General features: G+C 41.0%; 2 protein-coding genes across 4 annotated transcripts in view; one reads left to right on the top strand and one right to left on the bottom strand.

Annotated features, from left to right (window-relative positions):
• Nucleotides 1-1945: 1945 nt before the first annotated feature.
• Nucleotides 1946-5781, top strand: fads2 (fatty acid desaturase 2; the record flags this gene model as incomplete). The annotated part of the gene is made up of 12 exons (XM_079568119.1): nucleotides 1946-2128; nucleotides 2197-2307; nucleotides 2471-2668; nucleotides 2730-2831; nucleotides 3080-3205; nucleotides 3285-3345; nucleotides 3602-3678; nucleotides 3754-3851; nucleotides 3930-4026; nucleotides 4894-4973; nucleotides 5215-5340; nucleotides 5419-5781. The coding sequence occupies 12 exons, from the start codon at nucleotides 1946-1948 to the stop codon at nucleotides 5468-5470; spliced, it is 1311 nt and encodes a 436-aa protein (XP_079424245.1). The 3' UTR covers nucleotides 5471-5781.
• A 100-nt stretch (nucleotides 5782-5881) lies between these two features.
• eps8l2 (EPS8 signaling adaptor L2) overlaps nucleotides 5882-25244 on the bottom strand; it is a gene marked incomplete at its 5' end in the record, with an annotated part of 28091 nt that continues 8728 nt past the window's right edge. For all 3 annotated transcript variants that reach the window (XM_079568069.1, XM_079568068.1, XM_079568067.1), the window contains 18 exons: nucleotides 5882-6296; nucleotides 7659-7791; nucleotides 10681-10843; nucleotides 11694-11778; nucleotides 13494-13610; nucleotides 13678-13768; nucleotides 14339-14376; nucleotides 14782-14944; nucleotides 15035-15183; nucleotides 16730-16804; nucleotides 16884-16972; nucleotides 17712-17838; nucleotides 17907-17977; nucleotides 18050-18156; nucleotides 18227-18306; nucleotides 18829-18978; nucleotides 19540-19701; nucleotides 22996-23060. In XM_079568069.1, coding sequence (XP_079424195.1) covers nucleotides 6219-6296; nucleotides 7659-7791; nucleotides 10681-10843; nucleotides 11694-11778; nucleotides 13494-13610; nucleotides 13678-13768; nucleotides 14339-14376; nucleotides 14782-14944; nucleotides 15035-15183; nucleotides 16730-16804; nucleotides 16884-16972; nucleotides 17712-17838; nucleotides 17907-17977; nucleotides 18050-18156; nucleotides 18227-18306; nucleotides 18829-18978; nucleotides 19540-19701; nucleotides 22996-23060 — 1943 coding nt within the window. In that variant the 3' untranslated portion in view covers nucleotides 5882-6218. The remainder of the gene's footprint in view (nucleotides 6297-7658; nucleotides 7792-10680; nucleotides 10844-11693; nucleotides 11779-13493; nucleotides 13611-13677; nucleotides 13769-14338; nucleotides 14377-14781; nucleotides 14945-15034; nucleotides 15184-16729; nucleotides 16805-16883; nucleotides 16973-17711; nucleotides 17839-17906; nucleotides 17978-18049; nucleotides 18157-18226; nucleotides 18307-18828; nucleotides 18979-19539; nucleotides 19702-22995; nucleotides 23061-25244) is intronic.

Raw genomic sequence — 25244 nt, 5'->3', positions numbered from 1 at the left:
TAGACTAAATAAGACTTGAGAGCTGATGTGATGTGCAATTTACTTATTATGAAAAACAGAAAAAAGTGAGTGCATCAGTAGGTCCAAAAAAGTAGGTGCAGGTGCTCTTCAGAGATCAGGTATGAAACTTGATGAGCAGAGGAGAAAAATGATCTGAGGCACTCTGACTTAGTTAAAAGTCCTTTATTAAATGGACATGTATACTTATAGATTATTTTAGTGCTAGACAATCTAATAGTTTACGTTGCATGATTACGAAGTACTAACAATTTAATATTCTTTTTACTGGATCAATATTCACCAACTTTTGTATTAAGATATATATATATATGAAAGATATAAATATGATAGTTTTTTCTGTAGGTTATTGACATAATTATTAGGAGGAAATGTGTAGCCTATGTTTATTTCATTTAATGTTTTCATGTAAACAAAATCATTTTAAGCAAAGGAATAGCCTAAATGTTTGATTCCACCATATAACAAATTCTAAAAAATAAAATGAGCCCGGTTTAATTTTCTTGCATTGAAGAAAACTCCTAGTTTGTGAAATACAATTGTATAGGGTTATTTTGTTGATTTGTTTTTACTAGAATATTTTTCAGTGGGGGTTTTGCATAGGCTTATGTTCACCTTTTGATCAACAAGCTAAATCTACATTTTCCCTTGTTTCTTAGGGCACACCGTAACATGTTTATACTGTGATACAAAACATGCTGCTAATAACCAGCAAGACACAGAAAATCTTATTTTATCAGTGGCAAAGAATGGATGTGGATATAACGGTCAATATCTTATGATCTTATCTAATCTTATATTATATCCCATGTGAACGAGCTGGAGACGCCCTTGCTCACAGTAAAGTCACATTTTACAGGAGAGGTGAGCTGCTCCCAGCAAACACACATGTTTGGGCTGTTGCTTGTGTTTTACTCTTTTAATTGTTTGAAATGTTGCACAGGCGTTTGGTTGAGATTTCTTGGTGACTGAGCAATCTTCAACACCTGTGCGCTGTATGTTGTGGGAGGATGTAGAAATTCGTGCGAGAAGGAAAGGCAACGGAGAACAAAATCAACAGAGGTGCAGATGTCGAGGAAAATCTTCTAAACGTCGAGGCATCATCCATTGAAAATAACTGAACAAATAAATGGGCTTATTAACTGGATAACAGATTCAATATTCACTAAAAACACAGTCTTCACCCTTAGCCTCCAGTTTCAGAACAGCATGTGCGTATTCTGAGGTGAGAGAATAGCCTGTTCGCTGCAGCCTACATTTTGATGATGAGGCAGCGGTCCAACAGATTGGCATGATAAGAGTTTGGATTTGTCAGTGTCGGAATGAACTCACTCACGCACCGAGACAGACTTTATTTTGGGCCAATTGCAGATCTGCCAGAGGGTCAGTGGATACTCTGTCCCGATTGGTCCAAAAACTCGAATGATCGTTTCAGCGTCCCCGTGTGATTCAGTAGGCAAATTAGGGAAGAAGAGACCAACGCGGGGGATGTTGATGTGATAAGATGGATATGAAGTGGTGCTGGTGCGCGGGCAGGAGCGTGAAGACGGACCTTTGTAAGTATTTCGCCACCTGAGATCCATTATGCTATTATAGCCGCGCGTGTCTTCACTCACGCGTCTGCTCTGCACTGCTTGTGCGCATCAAACATGGCTACTGAAAACTGTGTTTTATGTTTCCTACTGTAGAGCTCGCATTGGCCAAACCCTTTTGTAAAGATTGAACGTTGAATTCTCTACTTGCAGTTGGTCATTAAATATTTGTGAGCCAGCTGTTGTCTTGTGGCACTCCTCAGGTTACTGTCTGTCTAAAGCAGAGAGTAACAGGTCAGACACTGGGGCGCAGAAACACACTGGCTTTCAAGGGCTGGGCTGAGCTGAGCATCTATTCTTATGGACTATCCTTCATAAACTGTGCAGAAGAGGAGATGGGCAAAGGAGCAGAGCAGACCCCTGCCCATGTCTACACCTGGGAGGAGGTGCAGAAGCACAGCCACAAGAATGACCAGTGGCTGGTCATAGACCGAAAAGTGTATGATGTCACCAACTGGGCCCAGAGACACCCCGGGGGGTTCCGCCTCATCAAGCACTACGCTGGAGAGGACGCCACGGTAAGGGGAACTCATTTCCATCTGCACTATAAAAGCATGAGGATATCACTGTCATTTTTCGGCTGCAGGAACCGTTCACAGCGTTTCATCCAGATCAGAAGTTTGTGCAGAAGTTCCTGAAGCCCCTGCTGGTTGGAGAACTGGCGACGCACGAGCCCAGTCAGGACAGCAACAAAAATGTGAGTGTCCATAAAACAGACCCACAGTGTTCAATGACAGTGACAGAGTGAGCGGTGAGGTAGTGCTGTGCAGCTCTGTCTTATTCATGAACCTGAGGTGTCACTCACCTGTTACCAAAAGCATTGATTTTCAGCAGTTCTACCTGATCTATATGTCTGACAGACTGCGGTGGTGGCAGACTTCCGGGAGCTTGTGACACATCTGCGAAAAGAGGGCATGTTTGTGGCCCGCCCCTGGTTCTTTGGCCTACACCTGGCTCAAATCTTGCTGCTGGAGGGTGGTGCCTGGCTGCTGCTGTGGCTCTGGGGGGCAGGCTGGGGGCCCACACTGCTGTGCATCATGCTCCTCACCATTGCTCAGGTCAGTGAGGTCTCCTCTGAGCTTTGTGTCGTCTGTGCTACTTAACACTACGTCTCTGCAGGCACAGGCTTCATGGCTTCAGCACGACTTCGGACATTCATCTGTTTTCAAGAAGACCAGCTGGAATCACATCACACAAAGGTTTATCATGGGTCATATCAAGGTAATGCGAGAGGTGTTACAATGTATTTTTCATTATATCCTATAGTATCTTCTTTCATTTTAACTCCTGATAGCTTATGTGTAGAGAGTTTATGTTCTCCCCGTGTCTGGATTGGTTTCCTTTGTGCGCCCCGATTTTCCCCCTCAACCCAACCCTGCTCCTGAAAGTTTGCTACAGCAGCAATGAAGGATGGATCGCAGAAAACAATTTTCCCAACCTTTCTCAAATTTTGCCATGTTTTTTCCCAGGGTGTTTCTGCTCAGTGGTGGAACCATCGACATTTTCAACATCATGCTAAACCAAATGTCTTCAGCAAAGATCCTGACATAAAGATGGTGAAGCTCCTGGTTGTAGGCAACGTTCAACCAGTGGAGGTGAGTAAGATCCATGTAATATGATGACCATGATGCTGAAGTTTAATGTTTGTTTACATCTCTCCCTTGTCTGTCGCAGTATGGTATCAAGAAGATCAAGTTCCTGCCCTATAATTACCAGCATAAGTACTTCTTTCTTGGTATGATTTTTTGTTTTGTTTTTGAGAGGCACTGATTTATGAATTTCTAAGGCAAGAATGATACTGTTGGAGAATGCATGTAGAGGTGTCAAAAGACTCGGACACATGATATTTTGGAGTTTGCAGAAGACATTGTAATATCCAAATAATTGCAGCGTTTGCGATTTACTTATTCCATCGACACAATTTAGTTGTTATTTATCTTTTCAGTTTAAAAGAGCATTTTCTCGAATCTAAAAGCAGCTTTCTCTTGCAGTCGGGCCACCTCTGACCATCCCAGTCCTGTTCCACATCCAGTCCATGCACGCCTCCATCACACACGGAAACTGGGAGGTAAGATGACAACAGGCGCTACACTGCATTCTCAGTTATTATGATGTGTGAAATCAATCTCCTTGTTATTTCAAGGACATGGCGTGGGTATTGTCGTTCCACTTGCGGTACTTTATGTGCTATGTGCCATTGTGCGGTGTGTTGGGCACTTTTGCCCTCGTCATTTTTGTCAGGTTAGTAAGCTCTATCTCTCTTTTTCACCGTCTCTCTTCCTCTTTTTATTTTTAAGGAATTGTTCACTGTGCTTGTAGGTTTTTGGAAAGTCATTGGTTTGTGTGGGTGAGTCAGATGAGCCACTTGCCCATGAAAATAGACCATGAGAAGCACCAGGACTGGTTAAGCATGCAGGTAAACCTCACAACAAGGAGATTGGTTATAAATTAATAAATAGTCTTATGAAGCAAGTTTCTGTGGACCAGGGGTAGGCAACTTTACTCAGTAGCAGGCCGTTTTTGTCTTCAGTCAAAAGATGGTGCCAAGCCTCTCCATGGTGGCCCAAAGGGAAGCATCGCCTCACAAAAATAGCATTGTTGATCATCATAAATGCTGATCAGAGGTCCTAGTAGGTTCATTACGTCCTCTAGTAATGGTGTCAATATGTTCTTATAGCTAGTCCAGCTATCGGCTAATTCAAACAGTTCTTGGCTCTGACAGTGAAATCTGCAGCCAAGAACTGTTGAAATAAGCTGACCTGACACACACGACAATGTCACGTGACGCCTCTGAAGAAGGCCACAGTTGTAGCCAAAACTGTCAGGTATGAAATGATACACAGGCCTGGCTATAAGAACATATTGTCAGGCCGATCAGGGGAAATTTACGGTAAAAATTATGTGTTTTTTTTTACTATATTGGAGCCTTTTAAGAGACTATTTAAAAAAAAATTGAATGTATTTTAATCTGTGGTATGCCATTCTCATTGGACAACAATCCCCGTGGGTCATTTTCAATCAGCTCTATTCAGTTTAGTTTTAGTTCGGGTTAGAAAAAGGGATTAAGGGTAGGGAAAGTGAGGGAGTGGTCATGGCTGAACACGCTCTTGACAGTCAAAGTTGCTTTTGGTTGAGAGACTCTTGTCCCCACAGTGGTCAAGGTGAGGATGCGTTGTTCAGAGCAAAACAGTCAGATTGTTCCATTGGCATTTGGCACCCCATTGTGACACTACATCAGACTTAGTCATCCCTTTTCACACATCTTTGCTGCCTGTGTCTTCAGCTCAATGCCACCTGCAACGTGGAGCAGTCTGCCTTCAACGACTGGTTCACCGGACACCTCAACTTTCAGATCGAACATCAGTAAGTCACCACTTGCTCAGGCAGTTTGTCGTTTGGATGAATCAATAAATTCATGCAAATGCACCTACCCAAATCACAAGAGCTTATATCTATGGTAACACACACCAAACATAAAAAACAAGCAGCTCCTCTGTGCGCACACACCGCTATTATACGTGACAACTGGGTGAACACACTTAGCTTTTAATCTTCTCTAAGATACTTTTTCTTTCTGTACTTTTAATGCCTTTTCGTTCTTCAGCCTGTTTCCCACAATGCCACGCCACAACTACCACCAGGTGGCACCACTGGTCAAAGCACTTTGTGAGAAACATGGGATCGCCTATCAAGAAAAACCAATGGGCACTGCTATGGCTGACGTGTACAGGTAAGATTGCCATCACCGCACACTGTGTTTATGTCACTTTATGTAGTGAATAAAAATGTCTCTTTGATCTATTTATAGGTCTCTGAAAAACTCTGGAGAACTGTGGCTCGATGCATATCTTCATAAGTGACTCGTTCTTACACACTAGTTACAAACCCTCTTAGCCATACATTTTCTTAGTGTGAAGTAAATAAAGTGGTGAAAGCTGTTTTTCTATTAGTTAATAAAGAACTTGTTGATATAGGTAACTACGCTAGGTCTACGCTACTTTAGTTGTCAAATTCCATCATTGCATCCTAAAAAAATATATATTCCTATTAGGACTGCACTGAAACATTGTTATTGCATGTTTAGTGGTTTAGTGACACAAAATCCATATCACAAGGAACCACAATTTATCACAAAATCGCTTAAATCTTTCATCTGACTCAGATTTACATATTTTTTGTTAGCAAAACCTAAAACAAAGAGAAAGTAACTTCAAAATGTTTCAGAAAGTCATTTTTTTTTATTTAGCTTCATTTAGCCTTGTTTATTTCTTTGTTTGGATGCAATTAGAGGAAATAACAAAACTCAGGCATCCCTAATAGCGGAAAACGATGAGTCTTTTAAAAGAATCAGATACACGGTAATAAAAATAAGAGATTGTTTAATTGTGGCACAGATGTGGGTTTGCATTACGATCAGGTAAACAGCTCAGACACTTATAGATAATATGGAGCACATTACATCTGTCAGACTGTCACGTGCACACTCCACTCCACAGACTCATACCGTCAATCATTATTTTTTACACCGTAGAATTACAGAAACACTGGAGGCCGATACAAAATAAATATACAGTGAGAATGTACAGGGCGTCTTTCTCGTGGGCAGGTTCAGTCCTTGGAGCTGGATTTGATTTTCTCCTGTTGCCTCTTCATGACCTCCTGCAGCTCGGAGGTCCCACTGCATTGCTGCAGACACAGAGACAGGGTTCAAAATGTATTCTGACACAAGAGGGCGCTGCAGCCAAGCAGAACATGTTTGCAGAGGCTTGAACAGCTGGATCAGCTGGGTTTACATGTAACATAATAAAAAGATGCATTAAAATAATAGTCTCCTTTGTTTTATTCAAGGGGTGAGCAACATCGGGTCCAGCCCAGCATTTATCCACTGGCCTCATGGATGATGTTTGTACATAACAGTGGTCTAAACACTACTTAAAGGATAGAGATTTTTACATCTATCCTTTAATGATACACCCATTTGTGGCATCAGCAATATATTTATTTCTACAGTAAATTTTACAACTAATGTTTATTTAAAAATTTAGTAAAATGTATTCGTTAACATGTGGTAGTATTAACATTTGAGTATAAACTCCACAACTAATGTAATCAGATGCCTCTCAGAATATGTTTGTAGAAGTCTGCACAGGGATTTGCAGTAAGTATAAGTATTTGTACTGCTAACTGTAAATGTTGGAGCCATGTGCGATTCACCCAATGACCGTTCGATAAAAAGCTAAATTATCATTAGTGTGGAGGCCATTTTAGCCTTCGCATTAAGTTTTGTCCTAAGGATAAATCCATTTAGTTAACCAGTTTACTGCCATCTTAGGTTCAGGGTTAGAGTCATTTTCTCCAATTATGTCCAAATCTCAAAGCATATTGACTGGAGAACTTACAGCCTATATGCCAGTGTAATACCTCATATGAAAGCCAAGACCTTCTTGTTTCAAAAAAGATTTTAAGATCTGTGTGAGGGAAACAATTTACATCACACTTGCAAACCCTGACCTCTTGATCAGGGGGACAGCGAGCAACAGGTTAAACCTCTTCTTTTCATGTATTGTGCATTAAACTAGTGGGAAAGTTCTTGCTCTATGGAAATGTGGACACTAGCCAGGCCCTAAAGCTTAACAGTTTTTTACTTTGTCTGGTGGTCTGTAATCTGTGGATATTATAGATTATTATCAACATAATGTGGATTAATGTGGATTAATAGGTGCCCTATTACAAGTCTGGACATTCTTTTCACCACTCAACTTAACCAAGCACATGTCATACTACAGCTAAAAACCCTGGCAGCTTAAGTGGCAAGTTAATTTCGCCACAATAATTACATAATTTTTCCATTTATACAGTCAATAAAAGACTTTGCACCTGTATTCTTTTATGTATCAATCTTGTTCATGGATTGTCAAAATGCTTCTTATTTATGTTAGTGATTGAGGAGAACTGTGCAGTCAAGACATCCATGTCCTTTACTTCAGGTCACTACAAAATGACCAGCATACTCATGTCTATGCACTGAACACAGTGATGCACACTGACCTCGAGCTTGTCCTTCTCCGCTGCCACCACGCTGAACACGCGGTTCCCCTCATTCCCGCACACTTCCTTCAGCTCCTCTTTGTTGAGAGAGAACAGCTGAGCTCCAGTCAGGATGCCCAGACACTCAACCGTCCTGCGAAAGAAAATGAAGAGGTCAGAAACATGCTCCACACAATAATACACATGAACAAAACTAGACAAAGTGCTCAGGAAGTCAATGATAGATTTAGTTATTGTGGGGAAGGTGCTCTTTGGTGTTTGGTGTTAAAATCTGGCTTGTTTGGAGCCGATACGCGTGGAAGATACCAGCATTGTGTTTTAAAGCTTTCCTTACTCATCAGCCCAGCACAATAAAGGCTTTTTAAATGTAAATAGAGAATTATGATGTGGGAGGAGTGCCTTGTTTTTTTGTTTTTCTTTTGAATAATACACATGACTTTGAATTATTAAAATATAATCGTTAAACTTTATGACCACTCGAATCATGGTAAATGTTTTGTTTTGTGCCTATTTGCCAAAATCAAACATACAATAGCTATAGTATATTAGCAGCATAGTTTAAAAATATTTCAATTTTCAATTTGGTCCCAGACGCACTGAAGAGAGACAAAGTCAAAACCGTGATGATTCAATTGTTAACCATCGCTATGTTTGAGATAAGACTGAAATATGAACTGCAAAACTAATACAAGAATACCATCCATTAAGACCTGATCAATCCGTGTACCTTTCGATCATTAGTTATTCCGTTTCAAAATAAAATCAGAAAAACAACATTTCCATTTGTTTTTTTGTTTTTTTCCCTTTCTAAACTTGAATTAGAAAAAGAAATCTTGAATACGTCAATGTCAATGTGTTTGTTTTGGTTCTAGTTGTTTTTAATTCCCTCCAAAATTATGACGTTACTATTATTTCGTTTTATTATTGTTTTCGACACCGGAAGTGAGGAGAGACCTCAGCTCAGAGCCGCCCCTACACTTGTTTGGAAAGTTTTATGCATATACTTTTTAAAACTTGGGCAACACATGCAGAGATCAGAGATGCTTTATATTACCACGGAGGGAATGGTTGCTCAGAAATATCCGTGAGGAGATTCTGCTTGGAAAACAACCTTAAAAAGCTGGGCAGACACTGTGCGTCTCTGTCGTGCAGTGGACAGGGGGCTACGAGCCACGAAGAGCTGCTCACGACGAACGTACGAGTGAAAATCGCACGATCGCAAGGTTTTCAAACATGTTGATATTTTTTGCGAGTCGTGCAGTCCTGGCCCTGTGGCAGCGACACTGAAGCCGGTGGAAAGCAGCGCGAACACGGGGAAATGCAGCTGCAGGCGCCGGGAGGAGACACACGCGTTATCAGTCCCGTCGCCAGACGTCAGTCTTAAGGGGGGCATATGAAATCCACGGGGGGCACATTTACTATTAAGTACATATTTTTCACATGGTATTCACGTAGCCCTGGCGCACACTGATCATTACATTAAACATAATCAACAGCAAATATGACCAGACCAACTACAGCTGCAACAGTCCTCCTGGCGGAAACGTCAGTACAGTTGCAGGTGGCGTTTCTCTGAGTTGAACCTCATCATCAACACATCCTTCTACTCAAACTTGAATTCATGAGAGTGAGGTCCTTTTCAAAAGCTGAATGAGCTGGGCCTCGCATCTGTGCAGAATAATGCGCCGATGCAACGAAAACACGTTTCTGAGTGTGGAAAACGACCGGACTCTGGGGCTGTAGAACGAGCGCCTGTACCCCCACACTCCCCCCACACTCCCCCCCCCCCCCCCCTCAGCTATATTTTATTTTGTGCCCAGACAGTACGGGAGCCAAGCGCAGCTTAGAGGGAACCGTGCCAGAGATAGAGAGAGAGGGATGAACTGCCCTCTCTCGGTGTCAGGGGAGGAAATAGTTACTTGTTGTGGAGTTTGGGCTGGTTTCTAATCAGGCAGAAAGCGCAAAAGTAACAGTGATACGTAGCCTATCTTTGCCCAGTTTGTAGTGGCTTCTCGTGGTTATACGGCGTATACCTGCGTATCACGTAGACTGCAACACATCTGTGTCTGGGGGGCACAAGCATCTTGGGGGACGGGCACGGCCCCCTATGGCCCGCCCATAGCGACGGGTATGTGCGTTATTATATATTTTTTTATTCCTCTTCGTCACTTTAGTTGTGCATGATTACTTTGCAAAACAAAAGTCACTGCTGAAGTGGGGTGGACGGAGAGAGGAGTGGCAGAGGGACAGTTTGGGAATGCACGACGGGAAAGGGTTTTAGAGCGCGGCTCTGGGGAAACAGAGAGAGAGAGAGAGAGCTCCCGAACGCTCCAGGCACCAGCTCTCCCGGGCCATGGGAGAGAAAAAGGCGCGTGGAGTCCGTGAGTGAGGCGGGTGCAGGAGCCCCGACACTCACATCTGCACCTGTTCGCTCAGCTCCGCTCTTGGCCGCCTCCGAAGCGACATCACCGCGCACTGCCTCCTCCTCCTCCGCCCCGGTCACCTCGGCTGCTGCTGCAGCAGGAGCTCAAAGTGAGCAGCAACGAGTTTGAGAAATAAAAGTCATAATGACATAATAAACAACGGTTACAGAGGAGATGCGTTGAAGCTCGACCTCTTTTGCTTAAGTTTGTTTTTGTTTCCCTCTTGCGCGAGGGAGAGAGAGGCAGAGAAAAAGTTACTCATCATTTCCAGTAGCAAATCAAACCGAAGCAGAAGTGAACAAAATAACGGAAGTTGTTTTAGCAGTGTTTGTTTCCACTGCAGAGCAAAGAAATGGGTCGATATTTTATCTAGAATTTTTTGCCTTTCCAATTTAATTTAGAAAATGGAAATACAATAAAACAACCACATAATTAGTTTTTCTGATTTTATTTTGAAACGGAATAACTAATGATCGAAAGGTACACGGATTCTGATCTCAGGGTGTAGGCTTTTATTTTCAAACGCCATCCTTTCATATTGCAATTTTAATTTTACTGCGATATACGATTATTGTCTGAAACAGCGTGGCCGGACTCACGGTTTGGTGAAGCCTTTGGACTTGAGCCAGACGACGACCTGCTCCTGGCTGCACTCAAGCGTCAGAGGGACCAGAGACTTCGGTGGCACGTGGATCTTCTTTACAGGCTGCGGTTTGTTCGCTGTTATTTTTATCAACAACTCATTATTCACCTCGTCCATGACTGCAACAATATCCAAAAAAAAAATACTTTTAAAGGGACAATACAGAGTTTAAAAATGTTAAAATTCTGTATTTTCATCCCCCTACATGTTCCAACAATGTCCTAATGTGTAGAATGAGCTCAGACCTATTCACCACAACTGCCTCTAAAATCCTGCACTGTCACTCAAAAAGGTGTTAATTCGTCCAAAGTGCCATCAAGCACTAGCTTAATATAGAAGGTGCATTTACATGTATGACCTGAGGTGGCAGTAGTGAGTATAAAATGGCTAACTTGCATCTAGCCCCTTTAATGAAAGGGTTCAATGAGACGGGTTTACATTATTGACATATTAGATACAAAGAGGAGATTTTCTATATAGTGTCTGAATGGAGCAGACTCTACTGAGACAAAAATAATCAAATTTTGCCTTGTTTACTGGAGTTCAAAGCACAATAAATCAGTCCAGAAACTAAATTAGAAAAATCTATCTAAAAATATAGAAAACGGCCTTTTAATCAACAATTTCCCATATAAATCTAAGGAGAATCATAAAATCATTACAGTAATTAATACATTATTGTGGAGACTGTATTTATTGTATTTATTTCAGGTAAAAGTGTATATGTTAAGAGACCAAACTGGCCCGAAACCTGAATTTTTATTTTTTTTCCTGCAATGTGTCCTCTTCACTCAAACATTTCAATTCTATTTCAATGTGCTTAGAGTGCAAGGGCAGGATGCTGATCAGTTGATTTAAAAGCACCATGCTGAGAGTTAAGAGTGACCATAGATTTGCTCACAAGTGGATTAAAAATTCATAAATTGCACAGCCCTGATTGGAACTTTAGGATTCCCATTTTCGACTTACTTGTGGGATTGTGCAAAGGACCCATCGGACCCATCGGACCCATCGGACTCATCGGACCCTTCGGACTCAGCGGTGGCATGTAACCCTGCAGAACACAGACAGTACGGTATCTATTATTTTAAAAACTGGTTTGTCTTTGAACATTTTTGTGCGTAAGCCAGAGGCATGAATGTGAAACTGCAGCAGGGCGTGTCCACTCTCACTACAGCTCTCAGCGCAGCGCTCTGACCTTTACTCTCATCACGCTGGCTGACTTAGGAGAGGATTTCATTATGTCTTACACTTCCTTATTCCTTCATCGTAAAAAGATACAACAACACACGTGAAACAATGCTTTTTTTTATTATATCAGCCTAATTGTCTTGCACTTTGGGTTTTAGACATTGGCCTCTATCATTCATGTTTAGGAGAACTACCTTTGAAAATGATAGCGTGATTGTGTCTATGAGGAGCTGACTATGCATTGTTTTAAAGTGAGATGTGGGCATAATACCTGGCCAAAATGGCTCTGTTCAGTAAACACTGGAGAGCAAAGGTGGCGTAGGTGTAAGGAATCATTTGCAACCTGCAACAAACTGGATCAACAAATTTTCCAGACTAATCGTGCGGCTTTAAGTCCTTTCATCAGACGACAATGACGTCTGTGAGGTTTAAATATGTCACACCTTTTGGAAGCTGTAGGAAAAAATATTTACTACAGCATCTAACTAAGGCGTTGAAGCTTTTAATTACAGAGATATTAGTCATGAGGGAGGCACGGTGACTCAGTTTCCCCTCTCATCAAAAACATGTACAATAGGCCAGGAAGGATGTAATGAGAGTGTGTTTGAGTGAGTGAGCATGTGGGCCATTGGGGCTATTCTCTCATCCTCTTTCTCTCAAGGACAGGGTTGAACTGAACTTAAAGGGACTATACGGAGTTTAACAATGTTAAAATGAAGTATTTTCCTCCCCCTACATGTTTCAACAATGTCCTAGCCCAGACCTGTTCACCACAACTGCCTCTAAAATCCTGCACTGTCACTCAAAAAGGTGTCAATTCAGGTCCGAAGTGCCGTCATGCACGAGCTTAAAGCAGTACTAAGTAACTCTTCCCCCTAGAGGCCATAAGCGCAACTGCAGGTGTAGTAGCAAGTTACGATTTTTTAATTTATTAATTGTCTTGGAGAGTAAACACTACGCTGACAGGAAAGGCGAAGGGAGAGAGGGTTACTGTGCATCCAATTATACAACGGAAATATTTTTTTTCACTCAAACTTGGCTGTAAATACTGTTTAAAGTGACGTTAGCCCGCAGTTAGCTTTGCCCGTTAGCATATTAGCTTCTTCTTTGTGATTCCATTAGTGTGTATTGCTTTCTCCGCACCGGGGGCAGTCAAGTTGCAAACATGTTTTTCTGGCCAGAGACACCAGGGGGAGATGAAAGACCCTCCAATCATCCCATAAACACTTGTATTACCCCCACAGGGACTACGGAAAGGATTTATTAAGGTAAATAAGTTACTTAGTACTGCTTTAATATAGAAGGTGCAGCTACACGTATGACCTGAGGTGGCAGTAGTGAGTATAAAATGGCTAACTTGCATCTAGCCCCTTTAAATGAAGTTTGTCGCTTGCCATGTGAGAGCACTCTAGCACACAGTGGACCTCTTCTTTCTAAGCGACGCCCCCTAGCCATAAACAGACACTGGCGCCGCAGGTGTGTGCATGCAAGACACCAGCCTCGTCTGTTGTTACGCCAGACAGAAGATCGGTCCCAGTGTGTTTTACGATCACAAGTTGCCACATTGTTACCACTTACTGTAGTTCTCCCCTGCCCCTCAGACTCATCCACCACGTCCAGGATGTTAAAGGGCACGAACCCGACCTGCCCACTGCGATTCCTCAGCTTCCACCACTGTTTGTCACTTTCAATAACCTGCAAAGACACGGGCATCAGACCACACCAGTCACTACAACCATCTAGCGAGAAGCAGCATGGATACCTCAAGAACTTCATCCTGCAGCACTGACAGCTCATTGGCATTTCTGGCTACAAAAGAGTACAGGATTTTGGCATATTTCCGTGAGTGAGATCTGTAAAGGCAAAGTTTAAAAAAAGAAACATTTAGACAAGGAACATTAGTTTGCACAATGGAATAAAAAAACACACACCGTTATTCGGCGATACAGTGCCTCTCGTAAGTATTCATACACCTTGAACTTTTGCACATTTTGTCATGTTTACAGCCCTAAACATAAAGATTTTATTTTGATTTTTTTACTGAACGTTCACACACAAGTAACAAACAACTGTGAAGTGAAAGCAAAATGATACATAATGCACGCCCCACTTTTCACTTTTCTATTTTTTGAAAAATAACCGAATCATGTATCATTTTGCTTTCACTTCACAGCTGTCTGTTACTTGTGTGTGAATGTTCAGTAAAAAAATAAAAATAATATCTTTATGTTTAGGGTTGTAAACATGACAAAATGTGCAAAAGTTCAAGGTGTATGAATACTTTCGAGAGGCACTGTAAATTGTGCCTTCTTGCAATCACACTGACTATCGATATTGCGTCATCACATTTGCACAAGGCATAACATTGTGCAACCCTTGTTGCTGTAAAGATCATGTAAACTTTCCTTTATGTTTGCACTTACCCATTTGAAGATCCAGGCGAATGTGTTGTTGGATAAAACTGTAAAAAATAGATAAAAAGTTTAGTCGTGATAAGGGAGGAATGGGCAACATTACAAAGATAAGATCCCTACTGGCATCAATCTCAATCTTTGATTCTGTTTTATTTATTTTTTACATAAAAGGTAGGGTATTTAAGATGTTTGTTTGTTTTTGCGGAATATATAATAAGAATGATTTAGATCTAGGGTAAAATTCCTTTACGTTTACGTTTTTTATTTTGGTTCTGATTATCCACAGATTTTTGGTTGCCAAGACACACATCTCACAAGCATTACCTTTTAAAAACAATAAATATGGCTATACTAATATACTGAAGTAGTTGAGACTGACACTCACAAAAAGCTTATATAATAAATAACTGCAGGACAGCAGCAAACAAGGTGTGATAATAATGTGAGTTTACACCAGCTGGGGGCCTCCCGTAGTTCATTCCAGGTGGGGGCCCTAGATCCAAGAGATTCTCAGTCTCCCACGGGGCCGTCCTGAAGTGATCCATCGGGAACTCAACGCCGTTACGGAACACAGGGTAGTAAGGCGGGCCACACTCGTCCGGGGGCCAGTCTGCTCTGAGGTGTTCAGAACAAACGCAATTCAAAAACGTTTACATTTGCACACGCTGATAATGCGCACGAAATGATTATGATTGTGGGAAGTACCGGGGTTTGGTCCAGCCGTCTCCCAGCAGCTCAAAGATGGTCATCTCTTTGGGAGTCAGGTGGCCTCTCAGGAAGTCCACTGTGTCTCGGGACAGGTGCGGAGAAACGACAGAACGGGCCAGATCTGGACTGCCACAGCTCTGCAACACCTGCGCCACAGCACACAAACACAAAACCATGTACACTGAATCAGGCACCATATGAGAAAAACTTTGAGATATTAGAAAACTGTCTTGAATATTGTCAACTCAATAAAAGAAAACTAAACCACCACAAAGTTATTTTCATCAAATAGTGTCAAAATAAGACTAAACACTAAAATGCTATGTCAGGTCAAGCCTAAAAAGAAAATAAATTACCTTTGAACATTTCTAAGTTATGCAAGCTCTCAATGAGTTGCCTTTGGATGGATGGATATTGCGTCACCTAATATTGCATTGCCAATAATCTGGCAACATGTTGCGCAGCCCGACACCGACATTTGGTCATTAAAGCCCTGTTTATCTGAGTCTTATCATTCTGCGTCCAAAGGTCTCCGGCCCATACGGCCCATGCTCTTACACCTGTTTCTTATGAACAGGTCACTCCAAATGTATTGAAGCCATTTTAGGGTTGGAATATATCTAAAACCTTAGATATATCAATTCTAATATTTATATTAGAATTGATCTGTTGTCATTCATTTATGTTTAAAACAAAAGTCAGATCACAGTGCATGTCTGAGGCATGTCCAGAAGTAACAGCCCTGAGAGAAATTCTAAATATGAACTGTTAAAGTAAAGTAAGTAAAAATGACAGTTGATGGTTTTGAGTGTACAGAACTCTGAGCTAATGCTAGATATCGATAATACATATTGTAAGATCAACCTGCCCAGGGACTACAGGTGGAAATGAGCATTTTTGCTATAACCTGGTACAATGCATCTTTCCTTTTGGTCAATGTTAAATTGTGCTCTGTCCCGGTCTAAACAAAAAACACACCATACCATACTATAACTGCGTCAAAGTGTAACTTGCTTATAGTTAAATTAATATTTCTTATTTTGGTCCTGGATTCTCATCTCATTATAGATTGAAGGAAGGTCCTGAAGCTGCTACACAAGTCTAGAACCCAGAACATGACTCTGTCAGAACCAACCCATTTCATGTTGTTATGAAATAATACAGCAAATCTTTGGATCAGTCGACGGAGCAGGAGGTGGTTGGTAAGCTACCAAAGTGGCCACAGCTGCCCTGGGGTAGACTGATGGAAAACGAGGTTGCCAATCTGAACCACTGACCACTCGAACTACCACCAACCAACACTACTGGACCATCTTTTGTAATAATGGCAATAATTGTACTGCAGCAAGAATACATTTTCCTGACTGACCTTACTGGGTTAACATTTTAATATTGTTCTCTCATCTTTTTCCACAGCAAAATTACTGGAACTCTTGACAACAAACCAATTACTGTATAGCCATCCATTCTTTACCTTTTTTGTAAAAGAGCAGCAGCTACGGCGACAAAAACACACACGTTCAAAGGAATAACAGATTCAAAGCGACATGAATTGTCCTGTGGCACACTTCAAACGACACACTGTTTTCTGGTCAAACAGCTCGAGGCTCGGGCGACAAAGGCGCTCGGGCTCTGTGTACTGTTACGGTTATTGTCCCTTCATCTGTCATGTGTGTTTGGGATGCTACTCACCAGCTCCAAAGGGCCAAACAGGAAGTGGACCAGCTCAGAGGCATTAGGGTTCTGGATGTGTTTCTTCAGTTTGGCCTGTGGAGGGCACATGGACAGAGTGAGGAAGAGGAGCAGGAAGAAGGGTTGAAGTTGGCTTGAATTTGGATGGTCTTACCAAAAGATTGAGGGCCAGCTTTAGTTTCTGTAGGCTGTCTATGAACTCTGCCTCTGATGGAGGCTTGGCCCGTAATGTCAGCATTCCCTCTGCAACCAACAAAAGCACATCACATTACTCTCCATACGTGAACAGTCAGGTGACTTACACCGTACATTGAAAATGATAGAACTATACAGTACACAGATAACACAAAGTGAGAGTTTCAGTTTCTGCTCAGGATTTTACATTTCGTAATGTTTGGGTTGGGGCAAAGAATGAATAGTTGAGAAAGATTCAAGCTGCGTTTCTCAACTTTTGAACCTGAGTGCTCATTGGTTTTAACAAGTCCCAAATAAAGAGCAATATTTTCACTATCACATCTTGAGATCTTGTGTTATTGGGTGATGACTGGAGCAAAGTTGAGAAAGCGTTTCGCTGAAACATGTGAATCTTTTCAAAGTGTTAAATAATGGCCATTAAATAATGGCCTCCATTATAAATGAAATATACACACAGCAAACACAACATTGTTAAAACACACCATTCAGCTGCACAGTAATATTATTACTCTGAGAAGGACTTGTGAGGCCTTCTCTATGTTATGTTATCCATACAACATTTCAGTCCATGCCTCAGTGGCTGCACATAGTATAGAAACATAAACTCTGGCAAATATTAAGTATTAATATGAGCAGTGTTTGAAGTAATAATACCACAGCTTAAATAAACATTACTGCAGAGGCAGTCCACAGATACATGAGAGCGTCCGGACCAGGGAAACAAATACAGAGTGAGAAACATACAGACCATCTCAGTCACTGAGCAGAGAAGAAGAAAGCTACAGACCTGCTGGAGCTTTCTTCTTGTTCTTCTTACTCTTGTTGCGATGGTTGAGCTGAGAGAAGGCCTCTGCAGCCTTTTGCAGCCGTGCCACAAAGATCTCAATGTCGTCCAGGGCACAGTTGAGGATTTGCTGAGGAACACAGTTCAGTTTTAAAGAAGTCTGACAAACCTGTGTGGAGCTGAGGACAACAAACTCACCACATCCTTCTCAATGAGCTGGGCCAGGTTTTCTCGAGACTCAGGCTCACTCGACCCTGAAGGTCTTCTGTCTGTTTTTGATTTAACACAAACAAAACAAAATGAAACTAATGTCTAACACAAGGCTTAGTGAATGTGCTGACCGTAAGTGTTGGGGGCTGCCACGCGACTTTTGGTTGCAGGGGTCTGGTTCTTCTCTGAAGGGGGAAGGATAGTTTCTCTGTGCCGCTTCATTTTCTCCTGGTTCACCCTGAAAGAGCATCACATGAATCACATTAACTAACCATCTACCCATCAGACACCAGTTCAGGTGTTCTTACTTCAGCGTCTGAAGCCTCATTTTTTTGCCGTGTTTGTTGTCCCCGATGGCACTGTCGATGTCAGCATAGACCATTTCAGCCTGAGGACAAGGACAGCTCCACTCATCAGAAAAATCAACATGGCATATGTTGAACTAATAATTAATCCACACAAGAGCATTTTATAAATAACTGTAATGTTGCAACAACAATATTAATGAATAGTGATTTTGCGTTACATTGCGGCTTCTAACAATTATTTTGCAATACATACATTGGGCAGCCCCAGCTTAAAGTTATCTACACCATCACCACTATGAGCAAGGGCTGCACTCAGCTATGTTCTAATCTCTAAAGCTAAGGTAACTTAACTGTTATTGTCAAATATACAAGATATTAACAGGAATATTTGCTTGATTAAAAGTTATATGACAAGCGTCTGTGAATGGAACATGCGGAGAATGACAGCAGTTTCTTACGTGATAACAGGAAACACAGACTCTACAAAGAATGATTCCACCAAGCTTGAATGCTCTCCTATGTTCCATGGAGCCAATGCCAATTTAAGATCTGAAACAGTTAGCGTCAACAAAGCAACTAATTGGATACAAAGTGACCCATACCTCCACTTGGTCGCAGTGGAAGAAGTGCACGTCTGGGTGGTGTTGGTCTCGGTCCTGGCACACGAGCAGCAGCACAGAGGGGTACCGGGTCTGGTTGAGTACGGGCTGACACAGGACGATGGTGGACATGGGGAAGTTCTCCAGCTCCTCCTACAAATACAACAACATCAACTTTCAGCAACAGGCAGGAACTACGACTCCCTCACAACTTAGCTAAGGGTGAGGGAGTGTCACCGCTGGCTGCTCAATACCACAATGATGACAAAACAATCTCATCAATATCTGAGCGACCTGCGGACCCCAGACCTTCCTTTCTAGATGTGTCCCTGAAGCTCCAGCAAGGACCGGATGCTCCACAATCATCAATCCTGGACTTCCATCAGACCTGGGCTCATCTGTCGGCTGTCTGTTCATTGGGGAGGGGTCTCTCCTTAAGGTTTCTCTTTTCTCCTAATGTTTTCTTTTTCTGGCCCTAAAGGAGCCAGGGGTAATTTGGACACTGCAATTATTTGTCTGTTTGACACCTTGATATCTGCGTCTTTGCTGATTTACAAACTGTTTTTCTGCTTCAGCAACCGTTATAAATCTCTTGACTTCGAAGGCTAATAAAATCAATGACACCCAAACAACCAAAGTGAAATTAAAAGTTAAGACCAGATCAAATGCTTTCCGTTTCAGTGACTTTAGTTTGGGTCCCTGCTCAGTGCGTACCTGCGTGTCACAGTCGAGCAGCCTCACAGCCTGGTCGGTCACCTGCAGCAGCATCTCCTGAGTCCAGATCTTGTCTTTAGTGTCCAGCAGAACCAGCTTCTTTACGGCGTCATCCACTGTAGCAATGGACTCGCTCTTGTCCATGATGAACGTGGAGAGGTGCTGGGATAAAGACAGTCATGTATTAGACATTTCATAATCGGCTGTGGATAAACGTCAATCACATACGGTTATCAATGATTGAAAGCAGGAAATGTGAGTGCTTCTGACGGTCCATGTAGTAGTAGAAGGCCAACAAGCAGGTGCTCTCAGAGTGCCTCAGACTTTTTTTGACCTTTTGATTAAGCTACTCCACCTCCTGCACTAGCTTTACACAGCCTTAATCTAGTAAATTTTTTCCTGGTTATCAATGATTGTTGGAAATTCGTGTTGACAGAGAAGGGATGTACTTTTACATTTACTAAATCTATTAAAAGGCAAGTACGCTAAACACCCTCCTGTCCACGAATGAGACAGCAATATATCTGATTATATCAAATCTTGGCCAACATATCTGGCAATACTTAAACTTTCAGGACAAACGTGAGGCTCTTTTTGAAAGCGTAAGTGTAAGTCAACAACAATGAAAGAGGCTAATAGTGAAACAGGTTCTTCCTATCTATGTGATTTGTCTTGATCCTTCTATCATTAAAATGTAAACTATCAGAAAGGCTGGGCAATAGCACAAAAAAATGCTGATATTGATCAATCTCGATTTTTTGATTAAATGTTTTCTTGTATTGTTTCAAATAACAGAAAGAGTTCCTTGTTATTCTTCCAAAGCCTGACCTCCACTCCAGACAACGAGCTGCCACAGGATTGGCTGTGGACTGGCACAGCCCTATCAATGGTCCCAAAGTTTTTTTGCATGAAGGACTTTGAAATGACACAAAATGAAAAAAAATCTTTATGAACAAACCAATGAGGAAGAGATAAAAAGGTCAGTAAAACACTGATAAAAGAAAGTCGTTTCCTTATGAGAACGTTAAAACCAGCAGTTACATATGGTCAAGCTCAGTCCCTCACTTTGCAGACTGGATCTCTGTTATGGGCTGCACCAAAGACCACTATTTATACTGTAAACACAGCGGCCTAGTTTAGTCGACAAATACTCGTAATCCCTTATTTCTCTACAGCACTGGTTAACAATTAGAATTGCCTGCGGACAACATTTGCCCTCGACAGACACTATTGTGGCCAGGTGGTTCTGTTGAAATACAAAAATATTGTTTATCGATACAAGATCAAGGTCAGCTTTATTTATACAGCACATTATCAACCACGCTATGTGTTCAAAGTGCTTCAAATGCAGGCAAACAATATAAAGCTTCATATTAAATGTTTTATGTTTCATGTTACACAACTGAACCAAAGAAAATTCCTAGTTTGTGCACCTGTCCACTGACAATGGCAATAAAAGCCGTTCTGATTCCATTGTTTAGTTTTTTTTTTAGTTTATGTGTTCAGAAGTGCACAAATTTATATGAGCAATTTTACATTCATCTTATCTTCCAAAATTCATACAGTGTGGATGCTCAAAATGGAGTCGGCTGAAGCAATAAGCTTATAAGTGCCGACCCCATATTCAATTCAATGTACATTTACATAACATAATCAATTATTGGGTCTAGATCACATTGACTTTTGAGTCAAGTCCTTCCTGAGCTAAACAGATACAGATTGTTAACGATACAATCATCAGTTTTAAGCTTCACACAAAATTTGCCATGAAGAGTTTTAAATACATAACACAGCAGCTTTGTACATTTGTTACAGATGTTTGTAGAATGAACCAAAATAAACAGAACACTTGGTAAGACGAAGTCTAAAAAGAATTACTACGTCATTAATCTTGCTTAATTCGAGATTAATCACAGGTATACACTGTAGTTCTTACTAATATTGGTTCCAATAGTAATCTTGTGTTGTTTCTAATTATAAAGTTCGAAATTATTTACATTTTTATCACGCGTTTGACTTGCGTAGGGGCAGGCATATTTTAGTCTATTGTAATTCCCTTTTGGTCCTGCTGTTTCCCTGTTGTCATTCCCATCTCTACTACATTTTTTTTGCCCCCACTCAACAAGCCCTCACCCAGCGACCCTATCTTATAACTTTATGGATGATCTTTGTATCCTGTTCTGTGGGATGCATTAAAAGGACGAGGCTTTATGAGTCTGTTGGCCCAGGGGGGGTCCCTCTGACCAACTGCTCAGTGTCGACTTCCCTGGTTTACTTATGTCTTGTTTTGTAGAGATGGCAATGACACAATAATAATTCAAGTTTGGTCTAGTTCATTTTGTTAAGCTTCAGGCTGAGGCTTTGCTTTTGCCTTCCCTTTTCACAAACTACAGTGTTCACACTGAGGTACAAAGAGAATGTTCTTTAACAAGAAAAGAAAAAAGAAAAAAAACTGGACTTAAGCTCATCCTCCAGACAGTTCCACACATTCACACCTTGAAACAACATCTGACATCTTAGTTTTGCGTCTGTTCACGCTTGCGGTTTAGTAAACATGAACATAAAAAGTATAAAACACCAATCGCAAAAGCAGATGAACTTGAATCGCAAACAGACGTGTTTTAAGAGCAGTTTCTCAAGGTGCATAAAATGGAACACTGTTTAATAAATCAGTTTTCTGCTTGTGTTTAAACTTCATTTAAAAATATATAAAAATTCAAAACATAAACATAAAATGGAAACAAATGAGTAGGTTGCAGAAGCAATTTCAGTGGGCCACAAGCAAAAAAAAAGTGCCGTTGATGGGTGGTTTGGATCATGATTTCAGCTGTAGGCATATTTAAAGCTTATATCAACAATAATCTGTGGAATAAAACAGCAATCTACATTACACATTATCAGTCAAAAGTTTGGAAACACTTTTTATATAGTAGCTTTTCTTTATTTTCAACATTAACACTCTACGATTTTCATTAAACCATGAATGAACACATGGGATTATGTAGGAAACAAAAAAGGGTGAAATAATTCATTTCTTAATTAAATTCTTCAAAATTGCAACCCTTTATTCTTGGCATTTTCTCAAAGAGCTCTCATTCAACAGTCCTGTGAAGTGAAAAGTATTTCTGGTGACTGTCAAAAGGGCAGCTATTTTGAAGAATTTACTGTATGTAATTTTTTTTAACATAATGCTATTTGTGTTGATTTATAAATGAACGCCTTCAAGGAGAACATACAATGTTAATAGTCTTGAAATAAAAGAAAAAACAATACATGAATAGGTAATGTTTATGCCAGATTAAATCCTGGTTTGGCTCACGACTTGTCATCCTTGGGTGACGGTGAGCCCTGTCTCTTTACTAATTGAAAATCACTGAACTTGAAATGAATTGCATATAGTAAATAATTAAACACTAAACTTCAAAAATACAGGCACTCAAACGTCAAATGGCTTACCTCCACATGATACTGTGAGGTCTCCTGCGTAATGAAGTTGGAGTTGGAGTATTTCTTCCGCTGTTCTGTTGATTAAAAAAAAATAAAGCGTCAACTTAAAACTTATAGATAGAAATTTCCATAGAAAATCCCAAATATATGCACCAACCCCATGGCCTCAGAGGGTTCATGTTTGTCGAAACGGGCATTACTGTGTGAGCGAGGCGACAGCGAGCAGTGGCGTCATGTAAGTGCAGTTTATGTGTCTAAGTTTTATGTGATGGGAGTAAGTCAATGATTGAAGAGTGGGGGTTAAGCCAGGTCTTTCAGATTGGTCTCACAGAGGCCCGGATTTATGACAATATGGCTATCTGAGGTTAATTATTATTTTCATATCAACCGTGCACATCTGATCTGGCCTCTCATTCAAATGATATGGCACAGCTGCCGCCAATCACAAACACAGATTTATGGCGAGGTCAGAGACAATAAAGCAGATCCTCTGTGGTGTCTCATGTCCAAGTTTGCAGAACATTTCCTCATTGGTATCTACCAGGAAGTAGAATTTGAACAGTGCTCCACATCACTGCAGAAAGTCCAAGGCTGCACGATGGCTGGGTTTGAGGTGCTCTATCGTCCTACTATGATGTTGTTGGATAAATATTATAGATGATGGACTTTGACTTTGATATTAAGAGCAATAAAGTTCAACATAGATGCACCAACACTACGCTCTACACCGACACAAATAAAATACATATATTAATTGACTACTTCTAATTTCCACAAGTAAGAGCAGTGTTTCCAAACCTTTAATTGATAAAATGCAAAAATAAATACAATAAATCTGTATTTTCTGCACATGTGCTTTTTTTTCCAGCCCACTTTGTGATTTTTTTCCTCATTTGCTCAAACAATACTTTTTTTTGACCCTTTAACCCAGGGGTGGGCAGTTAGTCTTTTACAAGGGGCCACATGAGTAAGAGGGCCGCACCAACAACAACTTTCTCCCATTGCATTTTCAACATTGTAAGAAAAAAAAAAAAAGACAAAATAACAGACGGATGTTAAGTGATTGTAAAGTGAACAAGAGTAGTAACGCACACCAAAAGTTGTATCATAGGTGCAGATTTGCAGATTGCACTGTGGTTCAAAAAAGCAAAAAGAAACAATCTGAAGAGGGTTCTGCTGAAACGTTATGTAAGGGATGAAGCCCGACTAGGTGTCCATTATCAGATATAAATGGCGCGGTTGCTTCCGCGAGGTCCATGTATTTCTGATAATGGACACCTCGAAGGGCGTTCACCCGCTTATACCATGAAACTGTTCATTGGGGCCTGTTTGCTTATATTTCCAAGTCCTGGGCAGGAGTTATTTCACTTTTTAAGCTGTTTTACCTGAAGCTAGATCCAGCTAAATTGGTGTAGATTGTCACTTTTTGACCTACACCCTCCACCAGCCAATCAGAATCGAGTATTTACCCAGACCATGGTATAATAAATATCTCTTGGCATTGGCTACTTTTGAATGAAATACATGAACAAAAATAAAAATATAGAGCCCACTCTGTGTACAAAAATGTATACAAATTTGGGAAAGAGAGTTAAGGGCCGGACAAAAATTGCTTGGGGCGCCCGATCTGGGCCACGGGCCGCAGTTTGCCCACTTCTTCTCTAACTAGATACTGAAATTCAGGCATTTTCAAAATAAGGCACAAGAAAATCTCCTCATGATGTCACATAAGGTTTTTATCATGAAGCTAAAAAGGTAGGAGTACTACTATTTGAAATAAGTACAAGTAAAAGGTATATTGCGTAAAAACTCCTAGCAGTAAGATTTCTCCAAACACCTACCTGAGTAAATGAAGCAGAGCAAATACAACATACTAATGACGCTGTGTTCATTGACCCAATTCAGCTGGACATATAGGGATACGCAGCTAAATAGAGCTCCGCTTCCGTCCAGTCCAGCCAGAGGTCCAGACAGAGTAATCAGATGCCCACAGCCTGTTCTGACATCGGAGCAGGCCTTTTCACCTGTGTGTATAATGTAACAATAATGGCTATATTGTGATGTTTCAATCCGAAGCCACATTATATTGTAATGGACTTTTACAATACAGCTAATGGTGAGTGGTAAAAGGGCATTGTTTTGTTGCCTATGAATGATAAAAAGGGAGCAACAAAGTAAAGTCAACAGTTACATGAAGATATGGCTGATGAAGGGCTAATATTACACGAAATGCTTGCACGAAATGATTCAGTCTGTAA

This window comes from Gobius niger (genome assembly GCF_951799975.1).
Source record: "Gobius niger genome assembly, chromosome: 12".
NCBI lineage: Eukaryota > Metazoa > Chordata > Actinopteri > Gobiiformes > Gobiidae > Gobius > Gobius niger.
This window is presented reverse-complemented; position numbering and strand designations above follow the sequence as displayed.